The 15,541-nt window shown below is 44.4% G+C and overlaps 1 protein-coding gene across 2 annotated transcripts in view; it reads right to left on the reverse strand.

Annotated features, from left to right (window-relative positions):
• LOC138638327 (uncharacterized) overlaps nt 1-8,245 on the reverse strand; it is a 57,195-nt gene extending 48,950 nt beyond the window's left edge. For both annotated transcript variants that reach the window (XM_069727549.1, XM_069727542.1), the window contains exon 1: nt 8,150-8,245. In XM_069727549.1, coding sequence (XP_069583650.1) covers nt 8,150-8,198 — 49 coding nt within the window. In that variant the 5' untranslated portion in view covers nt 8,199-8,245. The remainder of the gene's footprint in view (nt 1-8,149) is intronic.
• Between the last annotated feature and the right edge of the window lie 7,296 nt (nt 8,246-15,541).

Consider the following 15,541-nt stretch of genomic DNA (forward strand, 5'->3'; position numbering starts at 1 on the left):
CCTTGAAGGAAATATCTGTAAACTGCATTGTCCAATAAAAAGCCTGCAAAGAATACTTGAAGAACAAAATAAAGCTTACAAAATTGCTTCAGGAAAAAGAAGTTTCCTCCAAGAACTCACTAAGGGTATGTGCACACGTTGCGGATTCTCTGCGGATCTGCAGCGTTTTTTGAGGTGCAGAAACGCTGCAGATCCGCAATTAATTTACAGTACAATCTAATTCAATGAGAAAAAAAAATGTTGTGCACACTTTGCGGAAAATCCGCTGTTGAAACACTGTGGTTTAAAATAAGTAGCATGTCACTTCTTTTTTGTGAATCTGCAGCGTTTTTGTACCTATTCCATTATAGAAAACTGCTGGGGTAAAAACCGCAGCAAATCTGCAAGAAAACCGCAGCAAAAATGCACAAAAAACGCTGCGGAACCACACAAAAAAATGCGACAAATCCGCAGGTGCATTTTCTGCCAGGAGAGGCAGAATCCGTACCAGAAATTCCTAAGCCTAATCCGCAACGTGTGCACACAGAATTATTTAGTTGTCGGCACAGCTGCATTATTTTCCCAGGCTAAGTTGCTTAAAGGGAACCTGTCACCTGAATTTGGCGGGACTGGTTTTGGGTCATATGGGTGGAGTTTTCGGGTGTTTGATTCACCCTTTCCTTACCCGCTGGCTGCATGCTGGCTGCATTATTGGATTGAAGTTCATTCTCTGTCCTCCATAGTACACGCCTGTGCAAGGCAAGATTACCCTGCGCAGGCGTGTACCACGGAGGACAGAGAATGAACTTCAATCCAATATTGCAGCCAGCATGCAGCCAGCGGGTAAGGAAAGGGTGAATCAAACACCCGAAAACTCCACCCATATGACCCAAAACCTGTCCCGCCAAATTCAGGTGACAGGTTCCCTTTAAGGTGGTCGCTTTTATTAGGTGGCTTCACCTATGGCTGCATCGTTGTTCATATGGATGCCCTGCTGGCTGTGGGTTTCACTTTATACTGTTAAGTATGCACAAACCCTAAGGCACTGTGCATGTGGAATCTTTTTGCTGAGATTTTGGAGCAGAAATTGAACGAAAACTCAAAGTTTCTGAGGAGTTTTAAAATTTGGAGGAGGAATTGGAGAGTTTCTGCTCCAAACAGTCCTCATAAAGCTCAGTCTTCACATAGCTTAAGAGTATGTGCACACGGCATCTTTCCACAAAGAATCGGTTTGAAAAAAGCACCACAAAACCATTCCATGAAATGAATATAGTGCACAGCAATATCAAAACGATATTGCAGTGCAAATGTTCCAATTGATGGAACAATGTCCAAGCCACTAGCAAAGCCGTTTCAGGAAAATGACCACTGAAAGAACTTGGTGGGTACATTGCTGCTGCTGTAAAGTCGATATACCCTAAGAGAGATTCGGAGTATCACACCAGAATATAGTAAAATACAAAAGTTTATTATAGGTAACATAAAATGACTATTACATACAAAATATAAGGTTTAAGGCAAAAAGCACATGGTTTCAGAAAAAGACATCCATACACATAATAGTAGCAGGTATGGGAATAAGACAAGTCCAAAAATTGGTGTTCCCCTATATACTGTATAAATAGATGTACAAAAAACAGGTAATATACCTCATTAAGGCCCACTTAGAGTGAAAACACCAAAGGTAAATGAAAACATCTATATGATCAATTTGTACATACATGTCATGAATTAAGCAGGGAAATAACAACAGCCACAAAGTACAGACATAAATAAAGTAATAAAGTCTGTGGGGGCATAACCCTAGAAAGATATGACATAAATATGGTAATCAAAAAAGGAGACATCTCACCCATGGTAGCCTGTGTGTTTGATGTGCAGATAGCGGCAGCCCCAACGTGCATTTCGCGTGGGCTTCTTTGTGGGGCTGTGAATCTGTGTGTAAGGGTGGCTTTATATAGAGACTAGATGCCCGTAAATGAGGTGGATCAGCTGTGTCAGGGGCGGGTAACGCATGCGTAATGATCGCCGGTGTCCTTAGTAACCTTACACCCATAAGTAATGATGGATACTATGAAGCGGCTGTATCCAGGGCGGGTAATGATTTGGCAAATGCGCGGTAATAGCTGGCGCCATCAATGACGCTGCCATGGATGCTCACAGCGGCGTATTGGATCTGGGGGAAATGCGCCCGTGACCTCAGAAGAGCCACACGTCACATTCAAGCGCCGTCGGCAACATCGACCCTCTGGCTTACCGCTCATGCGTCTGACCCGTCCACCATCTTAATCAAGGGTAAAGTTACTGGCGGCATAATAAAGTACATAGAAACGGCAAAACTATGCTATAAGGGGCTTCTTAAAGATGGTAAATCTCCAAATATGATGCAAAAAGCATACAAATGGTCTTAAAGTGACAGGTGCTAAAATATTAGAATGACTAAGGGAAGAGAAAGTGACAAGTGCATGAAAGTGACAGCTGCCAATGAAAATACCAATTTTCAAGTAAAGATATGTGTGTATATATGTATATCAATATCAATTAATATAAAAGAAAAAGATAATGTGCACTATGTAAATGTATATTAGTCATATACACATAAGAAAAATATTATACTCCCTAACATGAATAATGTGAACAAAATAATCATGTGAACCATATCATATATAAAACATAACCATTAATAACCAAGAAGATATATAATCATAGATGTTACATCACAGATGGAACAAAATCTACAATCCCATATCTCATTCTCATAGGGTATAGGATAAAAGGAATAATTTAAACAATCGAAGTATTTAGCACATAGATAATAATCCATAGAATATCCGTTTCATAAATTCTTGAAAGAAGAGTCTCCATAAAATATGCAGTCCCAATGTACTAGGATAATAAAAGGATTGGGATGATTCCATGTAGGATATGTGCAATTATTCCGTAACGTGGAAACAACTAAAAAATAACAAAGAAAAAAAGACAAAACACATAGATTTAAAATCAAGTACCAGGGAATATGGAGCTCACGAAAGATAAAAAATAATGAAAAATAAATTCTGCAAGGATATGCCTACAAAAAAGAGGTCAAAACTATTTGTTCATTTAACCCTGCTGGTGTCATGGTGCCCAACATGGCAATCCAGCGGCACTCAAGTTGAGCTAGTTTCCTCTTCATATCCCCACCCCGAATTCCTCCATGTAGTCTGTCTATCCCAGTGGCGTAGGAAGGGGGGTGAGGGGGGGGCGGTCCGCCCCGGGTGGCACAATGCGGGGGGCGGCCGGTGCTGCAGGAGAAGAAAAAAAGACGCCCCTTTAAATCTTCGGGCGGCGCCGTCCGCCGCCAAGACCAGGGCCAGCTCCCCCCACCACCGGACCCCGCCCCCCGCTCTATACTCACCTCTCCTGGTTCCTGCGGCGCCGGCAGCTACAGCGTCCTCTGACTCTGCGACGTCTCAGAGCAGAGGGCGCGATGACGTCACTACTGTGCGCGCCGCTCTGCCTCTCTGTCCTGAGCGTTGCAGAGCCGGAGAGACGCTGACTGCACCGGACCTGCGCTAGGAACGGGAGAGGTGAGGATTTTACTTTTTTTTTTTTTCTTTATGTCTGACTGTCTGGGGCTGGGGCAATGCTGGACACACTGGGGCAATACTGGAGACCATGGGGCAGATTGCTGGACACACTGGGGCAATACATGAGACCATGGGGCAGATTGCTGGACACACTGGGGCAATACATGAGACCATGGGGCAGATTGCTGGACACACTGGGGCAATACAGGAGACCATGGGGCAGATTGCTGGACACACTGGGGCAATACAGGAGACCATGGGGCAGATTGCTGGACACACTGGGGCAATACAGGAGACCATGTGGCAGAATGCTGGACACACTGGGGCAATACAGGAGACCATGTGGCAGAATGCTGGACACACTGGGGCAATACAGGAGACCATGGGGCAGATTGCTGGACACACTGGGGCAATACTGGAGACCCTGGGGCAGATTTCTGGACACATTGAGGCAATGCTGGAGACCCTGGGGCAGACTTCTGGACACACTGGGGCAATGCTGGACACTGGGGCAGATTGCTGGACACACTGGGGGTAATATGCTGGACACACTGGGGCAATGCTGGACACTGGGGGTAATATGCTGGACACACTGGGGCAGACTGCTGGACACACTGGGGAAAGGCTGGACACTGGGGCAGATTGCTAGACACACTGGGGGTAATATGCTGGACACACTGGGGCAATGCTGGACACTGGGGGTAATATGCTGGACACACTGGGGCAGACTGCTGGACACACTGGGGAAAGGCTGGACACTGGGGCAGATTGCTGGACACACTGGGGGTAATATGCTGGACACACTGGGGCAGATTGCTGGACAACATGGGGGTAATATGCTGGACACACTGGGGCAGATTGCTGGACAACATGGGGGTAATATGCTGGACACACTGGGGGCAGGACTTGAGGCATGGGCAGAATGTAGATACGGGGCATGATTGGAGACACGGGGCAGGATTGGATCATGGGGCAGGACGGATACGATGGAGGCTGGTGGGGCAGGATGTGGAGATCATATGGGGTAGAATGGATACTCATGAGGGCAGGATGCGAGAACATATGGCTGGAGCCAGGAATGAGAAACGGGGCCAGGGTGGGGAATATTATTACCATAGGGGCTAATTAAGGGATATTATTACTGCAGTGATGTATTTATTTTATTTTTTGAGTATACTGTTTTAAATGGGGGGGCGGTCCTGTTACTGTGCAGAGTGACACTATATCACCTTTTTTTCTTCATGTGATGTAATGTAGAAGTTGTGAAAAATTAAGTAATGTGTTCTGCAAGCGGAGCTCGAGATAACTGTGTTATTTCCTGCAGAAACGAGTCCTGGCTGGAAGGAATGATGGCGGTCTGTGCTGGATGAAAGATGAAGGACTTCACCTAGAGACGTCACTGGTGAGTCAGTGTTACCTATACACTGACACTATACACTGTATACTATATAGAGGTCCTGTGTATAATGTCACCAGTGATCTCTGTATTACCTCTTTTATTACTGATCAGTATTGTAGTATTCAGTCACTATGTGGTGGTAATATGTGGTCTGGAAATGGTGTTGTGGTATTTGTCCCTTGTATGTAGTATTATTCGGTCACTATGTGGCCTGGTCATGGTGTGGTGGTATTAAGTCACAGGTGTGGCATGTGGGGGTGACACCATTAGGCCCAGTTTAAGGTCTACAAAACAGGAAAACCGTTTTTGGTAACCTTTGTGTGTATTGAGCCGGGGGGGGGGGGGGGGGGGGTTGGGGGGCGCCAAACTCGGGAACAGCCCCGGGCGGCAAAAGCTCTAGCTACGCCTCTGGTCTATCCCCTTGACTTTCAGGTCTTTTGGATTACAATGATGGTTTAATCTAAAATTACGTGGGATCGTTTTAAGCATTATGACATCATCCGCATCCCGTGCTGCTACGAAGTCTCTAACATGCTCACGGATGCGGACACGAATGCGTAGTTCACGTGAAGTAAGGCCATTATACACAAGATCACAAGTACATGTCACATAGTACAGGACGTAGTCGGTACTACACGAGATGTAGTTTGTGATCTTGTATTCCCTCCTCCAGTCTGATGAGAAGAAGGTGGTAGCCCTGGTCATGTTTGACATGCCAGGCTATCACCACTGGGGTAAAAAAAAACCAATTCTGCTTCCCTGCGCCGAAGTAGTCTTTAGGTTAACTAATGGCTCTGAACAATGATGTCACAAAGATTTTACTTCTCCTGGATGTCATAATGGGGGGTTAAAGATAGACATTTGTTGAGTGTTGGTTCAGTCATTAAGATCGGCCAATGCCTGGTGATGATTTTACGCATCATCTACCACTGATGATTATTAGCGGATATGAAGCGTATAGCTGGATCATCCTTTTTCTTGATTTTTGGATGGATAAGCATGTCATTACAGTTACTACTTTTAGACCGCAAAAATCCTCTTCCATCAGATCTCCTGCTGTAACCACTAGCCAAGAATCTCTCACCAAGGTCTGTGGCCTGCACCTCAAACATCTGGTTAGAAGACCATTTCTCCTGGCCTGTAGGAATTGTCCTACCGGTATAGTCCTAATAGTGGACATGGGATGGGCAGAAGAAGCATGTAGTAAAGAATTGAAGGACATCTCAGCATGAATAAATCCATCATCTTGGACTTTGATTTTAATGTCCAGGAAATAAATCTCCTGATGATATGTGTATATAAGTCTGATGTTGGACTCATTGCGGTTCAGTGAAGACATAAACGTATGTAAATCCTGAACTGTATGTTGCCAAAATAAATAAAATATTGTCTATGTACCGGTACATCCAATGATTTTGGGAGCGAAATGTGCGCCCTCCTGAAAAATGCCCCTCTCCCAAAATCCCATGAAGAGATTGGCATACGAGGGCGCACATGCCGCTCCCAGTGCGGTACTTCGAAGTTGTAAATAAAACCGAACCGCAACAGTTCCAGCATCAGGCCACATACATCAGTTTGGATGTTGCTAGACGGGATAAAAAACTTTGTAGCCTCAAGCCCACCTTTATGATGAATAGATGTATATAGAGAGTCCACATCTGCCATGACCAGGTACATATCATGTTCAAGATGCAGGCCATCCAGACTTCTCAGGAAGTCCGTAGTGTCCCTGACATAGGAGTACAAGGTCTCAACTTGCAGTTTCAAATAATAATCAATGTATTGACATATCAGATCACATAGCCCTCTAATGCCAGAGACAATCGGACACACCGGAGGATTGATAGCATCTTTATGGACCTTGGGGAGAAGATAAAAAGTGTGGATAACAGGGAACTTGACACGCAATCCATCAAAACATTTTTTTACCAATTATCCCATTGTTCAAACCCTCCTCCAAAATGACTAAGTTCCTCCATAAATCTGACTACAGGGCTCTGGGAAAGGGGGATATAGTTGTCCCGGTTGCACAGTTGTTTAAAGGCCTCTCTTTCATAATTCTCCACCAGCCAGATGACCACATTCCCCCCCTTGTTTGCAGGCTTTATGACTATATCCCCAAGAGATCTAAGCTCATGTATTGCTTTCCTTTGACAATGTGTTAGATTATCCTTCTTGTTCTTATTACTAATAGATCGGAAATCTTCTGAAATTAGTTTAGTAAAATTTCTACTTGGGGGCACAAAGACAAAGGGGGGAACGTGGTGTAAAGTCAAACCTACACTGCTGTGCACATGTTCTGACTTATACAACTTATTTTAAACACTTTAAAGCGGTTAAAAAAAAGTGACATGCTCATTGTCATGGAGGATTCAGCTAGGTAGCCACCCTCTCTCTGTATTTAACAGTGTAGAGTGAGAGCCACCTGCACTAGAGCTGCTGCAAGAGCGTTGGCAAAGCCAACGGCGATTTCATGAAGCAGCTTCACCTTGGTAAACTCGGCAGTTGCAATGCTGCGGAATCCGCCTGAAAAAGACACTGGGTGCGTAGAGCCTAATTAAGTTTTGAACAGTTTTTGATACATTTTGAAAGAGGTTTATTGCTGATGCCTTTTTTTGCAGCCATTTGATTACACAGTGCCTAATTTGGAGCAGGTTACATCAGGAGCCACATCAAAGAATTCATTCAAGTCATTTTTTAAATCATGAAATGGAAAAAAATGGCTCAAAAAGCAGAATAAATGAACAGCAAAGTGGTTTTGAAGTTGAAAAGAATAGGAAACATCTGTGTTTTAAGCATTTCTTAGAGATTTTTCAGGCTCTAAAAACTCTTAGAAATTCTGTGTGGACATACAGTAATATAATAAGAAGAATGTTTTTTTTCCATATAGAGTCTTTATTATGTAAGCCATTGTTTTCCGTATAGTTGCTTGAGAACAACATATTGTATTGTAGTAGCACCATAGAGGTCATGGCATTACTGAAATATTCCTAGGCTCAAAATCATATCATTTCCAGTTATTATTGGGGTATAAAACTACTAAGCAATAACCATGGACCTTAAAGCTGGAGGAGGACAAAAGCAAAGGACCTTACCTTCTTCTCCAAGTCAATGTTCCATCCAATGGTAAAGCAGAGTTTGTCAACATAGTGAAGCCACATTTGAAGCTAGTCTTAAGATGAAACAATTTCTTACTACTTACCTGCTCTAAGGTAAAGAAATAACACGGAAAATAATAATAGTTGTTCCATGTCGTCCTACGTTAAAGTACAGATAAGTGCCGCATCTTTCACTTCCTAGAAGAGACTGCACAAAATGTTACATTCTGCTTTTTTCATGTTCCATCCTCCACAATCACAGAAAAAAACACCAGACCAACACCTCGAGAAAGGAGAAACAGGTGGAGTTTCGACATTAGTCTAACACAGTCCCATCGTGGAGATGTTTACCATATGATCTAGGAGAAGCATTGAAAAGTTGTGAAATGACAGGGTATTTGCTTTCCCAAGAATTAGACAGTGTTCAGTTAGTTATGACGTCTTCTTTTGTCCTCTAACTTTCTAGAATGTTAGAGGTCAAAAGAATGTTCTAAAATGATTGTTAGATCTGGAAAAATCAGAATCTATTTCTCATGATCTAGACCGGGGTTTGTTTCTTGCTGTTCTCTCCCCAGTCTGGTTTTGCAGGGGTTAACCTTCTTTGCCTCGTTTTGGGATCTGTTTTGCTATTTCAGTCCACGGCTGCCAGCAGGCAGCGTCAGCTATAGTTCTTGCCCCCGGCTTGAGCGACTGACCCCGTTACACCCTGATTTGTCCTTTGCCCGTTAACGCTGTTCTCCTGCCTTCCCATTCCTCTTTCCCCGCTCGTTCTGCTGTGTGCTCCCTGTGCTGTGACCTTGGTATCTGACTCAGCTTTTCCTCTGACCTGTTTCTCTGTCTTACGTCTCTGGCATCTCCGCTCCCAACTGGCTCTGACTTCTTTGGCTTGTATCTGACCACATGTATTGTTGTTTCCCCTGCTACTGTGTTTCCCATCCATTCCTGGCCTGTCTTGTCTGACTTCTCTCTCACCACCTAGTTTCACCTGAGCTGCCGCACTTAAGTTTACAATGTAATTGCAACCTATCTTCCCTCTCTAGCACCCCCTGGGATAGGATGCATGATACTGCGCTGCGGCAGCATTGCACTATTTTTTTAATTAAAAATGGAAACTTGATTGTAATTTATGAAAGAAGCAGGAAGTGCCAAAAATTATGGACTCAGAGGGGTTTAGATACACCCTGTATTAGGCATAAAGGAGGCCTCATACACATTCAATTCAAATTATCATGTAGCGGTACTCCTAGACTCATAAAGGCTACCAAAGACTGTCAAAAATTACAATCATGGTAATCATGCACCCTTCAAGGCACCTACTGTAGTACCTCATTCAAATATTGTGAACAATATTGTTATTGTGGTACTCATACATTCATAAAAGATCTGTACACAGTGCAAAGCCAGGAAAGAATTATATAAAGGGGGTCATCAATATACCTTTGAAGGCACCAACAGGAGTGCCTCATAAAAAAATTAAGAAAGTGTAGTTGTGGTGCTCCCACTCTCATAAAGGCTTTGCACACAATGCAAATCCAGGAATAATTTGTAAGCAGGGTCATCCAGTCATCCATAGACCCTTGAAAGCAACAACTGGTGGGCCTCATTAATTAAACTATTTTTAAAGCGTGGTTGATGTACTCGTACACTCACTAAAACTTCGCACAAAGAGCAAAGCCAGGAAAAAATTATAAGGCGGCTCATCCAGTTATCCATAGACCCTAGAACGCAACAACTGGCAAGCCTCATTCAAATATTGAATATTGAAAAGTAAAAACACTTTATGTATGTCACGACTCCCGGGTAATACTGCTGTGGGAAACACTGCACACAGCAGCAAGGGAGCTGAGAAAAACGCCAGGTTACTAACCTGGTTACAAACAGGACCTGAAACGTGACCGAGTGGGAGGTGGTCAGGGGTGAAGCCAGATGCCGGGGTGCAGAGAAAGGATAAACACAAGAGAGTTGTCAAACAAAAAAGAACAGAGCCAAGAGATCACGAAGTACCAAAGGGGAGAGACAGGGGATTGTCAGAAATGAAGCCAGAGGTCAGTAATCCAGAAGAACAAACATAGTAATGCACAGAGAGCAAGGGAAACACTATGCAAACTGAGCACACACTCCAGGGGTCAGGCACACAGACTAACACAGAACGTATAGCTGACAGCGAAACCTAGTTTGGAGTGAGTATAAATACCCCTCCCAGATTGAAAAAGAGGCCAACAACATTAACCCTGAGAGAACAAGACATTAACCATGTCCCAACCAATGGAGGGCCACTGGACCCCCAGGCTTCTCAGGGTATCTGGCATGAGAAGCCCGCACCAGTCGATCAGCATGCACAGAACTGGCTGGAACCCATGACCAAGCCTCAATAGAATATCCCTTCCAATGTATTAAGTACTGAAGCCTTTGACGCACCCACCGTGAATAAATTATGCGCCCTACCTCATACTCCAGCTGACCCTCTACCAACACTGGAAGAACATTGGATGAGGAATCTTCTCTAACCGTCCCCACATGTTTTAATAGGAACCTGTGGAAGACATTAGATATTTTGAAGGAAGTGGGCAACTGTAATCTACAGGCCACAGTGTTGATCACCTCTATAATCTTGTATGGACCTATAAACCCGGGGCCCAACTTCAGAGAGGGTATCTTAAGTTTGATGTTACAGGTAGACAACCACACCTTCTCCTTCACAGTCAATGTAGGAGCTGGCCCCTTCCTCCTGTCTGCAAAATGTTTGTACCTCTTCTGGGCTTTGAAGATGTTCCTCTGATCCTCCTTCCAAAGGATTCTTAACCGTTGCACCAAACCCTCGGCACCAGAGCAACCAGAATCCATGAAGGAAAATTCCCCAAGCTGTGGAACAAACCCATAATTGACCTGTAAGGGAGATTTGCCAGGAGACTGATTAATACGATAATTGAATGCAAATTCTGCCATGGGTAATACCTCAAACCAGTCCTCCTGTCTGGAAGAGGCCTATCATCTCAAAATTTGTTCCAACAATTGGTTGGTGCGTTCAGTCTGTCCGTTAGATTCCAGGTGATAAGCAGAGTAACCCCCAACATCTTACAAAATGCCCTCCAAAACCTGGCCACAAATTGCACACCCCTGTCAGACACCACATTCACAGGTACCCCATGCAACCGAACTTTGTGCTGTATAAACAAGCAAGCCAAGGTTTCAGCAGAAGGTAACGCAGGTAACGGCAGAAAATGGGCTTGCTTCGAAAACCTCAACCACTACCGATACTACTGAGTTACCCTTGGAAGATGGAAGATTGGTGATAAAGTCAAGGGACAGGTGTGTCCAAGGTTTATCCGGAATTGGCAAAGGTACCAATTCCCAGACCGGCCAGACCAGAGAGCTCTAAGAGCGAGCACAAACCCCACAAGTATTTATAATAATAATAATAATAATTTTTATTTATATAGCGCCAACATATTCTGCAGCGCTTTACAAATTATAGACGGGAATTGTACAGACAATAGACATTACAGCATAGCAGAAATATAGTTCAATACAGATACCAGGAGGAGTGAGGGCCCTGCTCGCAAGCTTACAAACTATGAGGAAAAGGGGAGACACGAGAGGTGGATGGTAATAATTGCTTTAGTTATTCGGACCAGCCATAGTGTAAGGCTCAGGTGTTCATGTAAAGCTGCATGAACCAGTTATCTGCCTAAGTATGTAGCAGTACAGACACAGAGGGCTAATACTGCATAAAGTGTATGAGAACATGATGCGAGGAACCTTTTTTTTTTTTTTTTTTTTTTAAATAGGCCACACAGGGATCAAACTTTTTGATATTATGTTTGTGTGTGTATGTAGCCCATTCACTATCCCTGTCTATTACCCAACCCCTGAAGATGGCTGTATCATCAGTGTAAATACAGCATTGTAAATACACACCTGTACTTTGTATCTCCCCCACCTCATTGTAGATTGTAAGCTCTCATGAGCAGGGTCGTCTTATTTCGCTTTAATTATTGTATTGTTAACGTTGTTATTTATGACTTTTGTGTTTGAAACTGTTAAACTGTAAAGCGCTGCGGAATAGGTTGGCGCTATAAAAATAAAGATTATTATTATTATTATTATTGATATCAGTACCCATAGAGGGCCACCAAAAAATCCGAGCTACTGCCCCCCGGGTAGCTGCAATCCCAGGGTGTGCACTCAACACAGAATCATTACATTTTTGCAAGAGTATGAGATGGAAATGATCGAGTACAAACTATTTACCTGGGGGTTTATTCCTGAGGACTTGTGCTTGTGCTTCCAAAATCTCTCTCTGTAACTCAGATGAGACTTCTGCCACAACCACTCCCTGTTGAAGAATGGAGGAAGGAGGTTCTGGAGGGGACACAGAATCAAGACTTCGGGATAAGGCATCCACCTTTACATTTTTAGTCCCTGGTCAGAACGTAATGGTAAAATGAAACCGAGAAAAAAAAAGTGCCCACCGAGCCTGTCTGGGGGTCAATCTCTTAGCGGACTTGATATAGGTCAAATTTTTATGATCAGTGATGACTGTAACGGGATGAACAGCCCCCTCCAGAAAATGCCTCCATTCTTCGAAGGCCAATTTAACCACCAGCAATTCCCTATTGCCGACATCATAATTTCTCTCAGCCGAAGAGAATTTTTTAGAGAAAAATGCACAGGGTTTAAGGTTAGTAAGGGTGAGTGGACCATGAGACAGCACTGCTCCCTCCCCCACCTCCATAGCGTCGACAACCACGATAAAAGATCTTGACGGATCGGGTGGTATCAACACGGGGGCTGAAGTGAAACATTTCTTCAGTGTCTGGAAGGAATATTTTGCAGCCATGGGCCAATTTTTTTTACATCCGCCCCTCTGAGTGTATGGTCCGTCAAGGGTTTCACCACCTGCGAAAAACCTTTATTGAACTTCCTATAATAATTAGCGAAGCCAAGAAATCGTTGCAACCCCTTCAGGTAATGAGGTTGTACCCAATCAGAAATGGCCTGAACCTTCCCCGAATCCATGCGGAATCCCTCCCCTGATACAATTAAACAAAGAAAAGACAGTTCTTGCATAAAAAATGAACACTTCTCCAGCTTAGCATATAAATGGTTCTCCCTGAATCTCAGAAGAACCGTATGTAGATGGTGTAAGTGTGAATGACTGTCCTCTGAGTATATCAAGATGTTATCCAGGTAAATGACCACATAGCGCCCAATCAGGTCAGAAAAAACAACTTTAATGAAATTCTGGAAACCAGCAGAGGCATTAGTGAGACCGAAGGCCATAACCAAATTTTCAAATAAGCCCTCGGTCGTCAGAAACGCTGTTTTCCATTCATCCCCCTCTTGGATCCTTATAAGGTTATAAGCCCCTCGTAAGTCACCACGCTTAAAAAACCATTTGGCCCCACTGAGTTGATTACATAAATCAGAAATCAGAGGAAGAGGATACATGTTCTTCACAGTAATCTTATTGAGTTCCCGAAAGTCGAGGCCCGATCGCAAACCCTGCTGCCATGGGTGAGACAGAGGGCCGGATATGCCCCTTGCAGAGACTCTCTGTGATGTACTCTTTCATCGCTTGGCGCTCAGGTCCAGACAAATTGTACAGATGAGCCTTGGGTAATTTGGCTCTTGGGACTAAATCATTAGCACCATCACCGGGTCGAATTATTGGAAGCGCCTCAGCCTCGCTTTCGGAAAACACATCTTTGAAGTCTTTCAGGTACTCCGGAATACCCTCCAGACTGACAGACGACACAGATACAGACTTTACTGGGTTAACGAAATGTCCCAGGTTACAATATGGACAATTACCCTTACATCCCCATTGAGTGATCTCTCCTGTCAACCAATCTATGACAGGATTGTGGAGTTGCAGCCAGGGCATTCCCAGTACCAGTCCTGCAGACAGATCATAACGAAACAACTTAATTTTTCCACGTGAGTGGAACCCACTTTCAGAGAAAAGACATCAGTCCATCCCGGGTAAGAGAGGATGAATCAACAGCCACAATCTTAACAGGGTCTTTCAGCCTGACTGTCCCTATCTTATTACGAGTCACAACTTGGGCATCAATCAAATTAATTGAAGAATCACAGTCAACAATTGCGGTGGTCACCACAGGACCTCCAGCAAGTCCCAATTCCACTTGGAGCACAATTTATGCAAGCAAGAAAAAATTTTCCTGGGAGTCTGGACAACCACCTCAATTGTCACCCAGACTCAGTTGTTTCACAGAAGAAGGGCAGGAGGGGCATTTCTTTTTCCAATGTCCAGAGGCTCCACCGTAAAAGCATAGTTGGTTGTCTCTACGATACCTTCTCTCTTTCTCCATAACCGAGACTGACCCAATCTTCATGGGCTCAGATACAGGTGCAGAGTCACACAATTTGGGGTACAAGGAAGTCTCTTGTTGCATCATTCCTCTAGTATGGAGTCTCTGGTCCATTCGGACCGCCTGTGTCATGGTGTCCTCCAGGGTATCAGGAGGAGGATGAAGTGCCAGAGTGTCTTTCAGATGGTCAGACAGACCCTTGCGGAACAATCCCCTCAGGGCTGTGTCTATCCAAGAAACTTCGGCTGCCCAATGCCTAAACTCTGAGCAGAACCATTCAGTGGAGTGCCTCCCCTGTGTCACACTCATCACCATATCCTCTGCCAGATGCACTCTATTAGGTTCATCATAAATGTGCCCCAGAGCCTCAAAGAACAGGTTCACAAACATGCTTTCAGAAGCAGAGGAAGAGAGAGAAAGCCCATGTCTGTGGAGCCCCCTTAACAAGGACATTACTACCCCCATCCCCTGCTTTTCATTTCCAGAGGCACGGGGATGCAACTCAAAGAACAACTTGCATCCCTTCTTAAAGACCCTAAACAATTTTTATCTCCGGAAAAACTGTCGGGTAACTTTACCGGTGGTTCGGGGTCCGCTAGGGATACATCAATGGGGTTCCCATCCCGGAACTCCAACGGAGCAGACCTCTGTAAAGCACCTTCCACATCTCTCTGCTCCTGTTGGTGCGAGTGGACCAGGGCTTGCTGCACCATGGACAGCTTCTGCATAAGCTGGGAAAGTTCATTAATCTGCCCCGTGAGAGCCTGTACAGGATCCATGGCATAGCAACACCCCCCACCAGGGAAAAGACTGTAAGGTCAGCTATAATGTCACGACTCCCAGGTAATATTGCTTTGGGGAACACTGCACACAGCAGCAAGGGTAGCTGAGCAAAACGCCAGGTTACTAAACTGGTTACAAGCAGGACCTGAAACGGGACAGAGTGAGAGGTGGTCAGGGGCGGAGCCAGACGCCGGGGTGCAGAGAAAGGATAAATGCAAGAGAGTTGTCAAATAAACAAAGAATAGAGCCAGGAGATCACGAAGTACCAAAGGGGAGAGACGGGATTGTCAGAAGTGAAGCCAGAGGTCAGTAATCCAGAAGAACAAACAAACAGAGTAATGCACAGAGAGCAAGGGAAACACTATGCAAACCGAGCAC

The sequence above is a fragment of the Ranitomeya imitator genome, chromosome 1 (assembly GCF_032444005.1).
Source record: "Ranitomeya imitator isolate aRanImi1 chromosome 1, aRanImi1.pri, whole genome shotgun sequence".
Classification (NCBI taxonomy): Eukaryota; Metazoa; Chordata; class Amphibia; order Anura; family Dendrobatidae; genus Ranitomeya; species Ranitomeya imitator.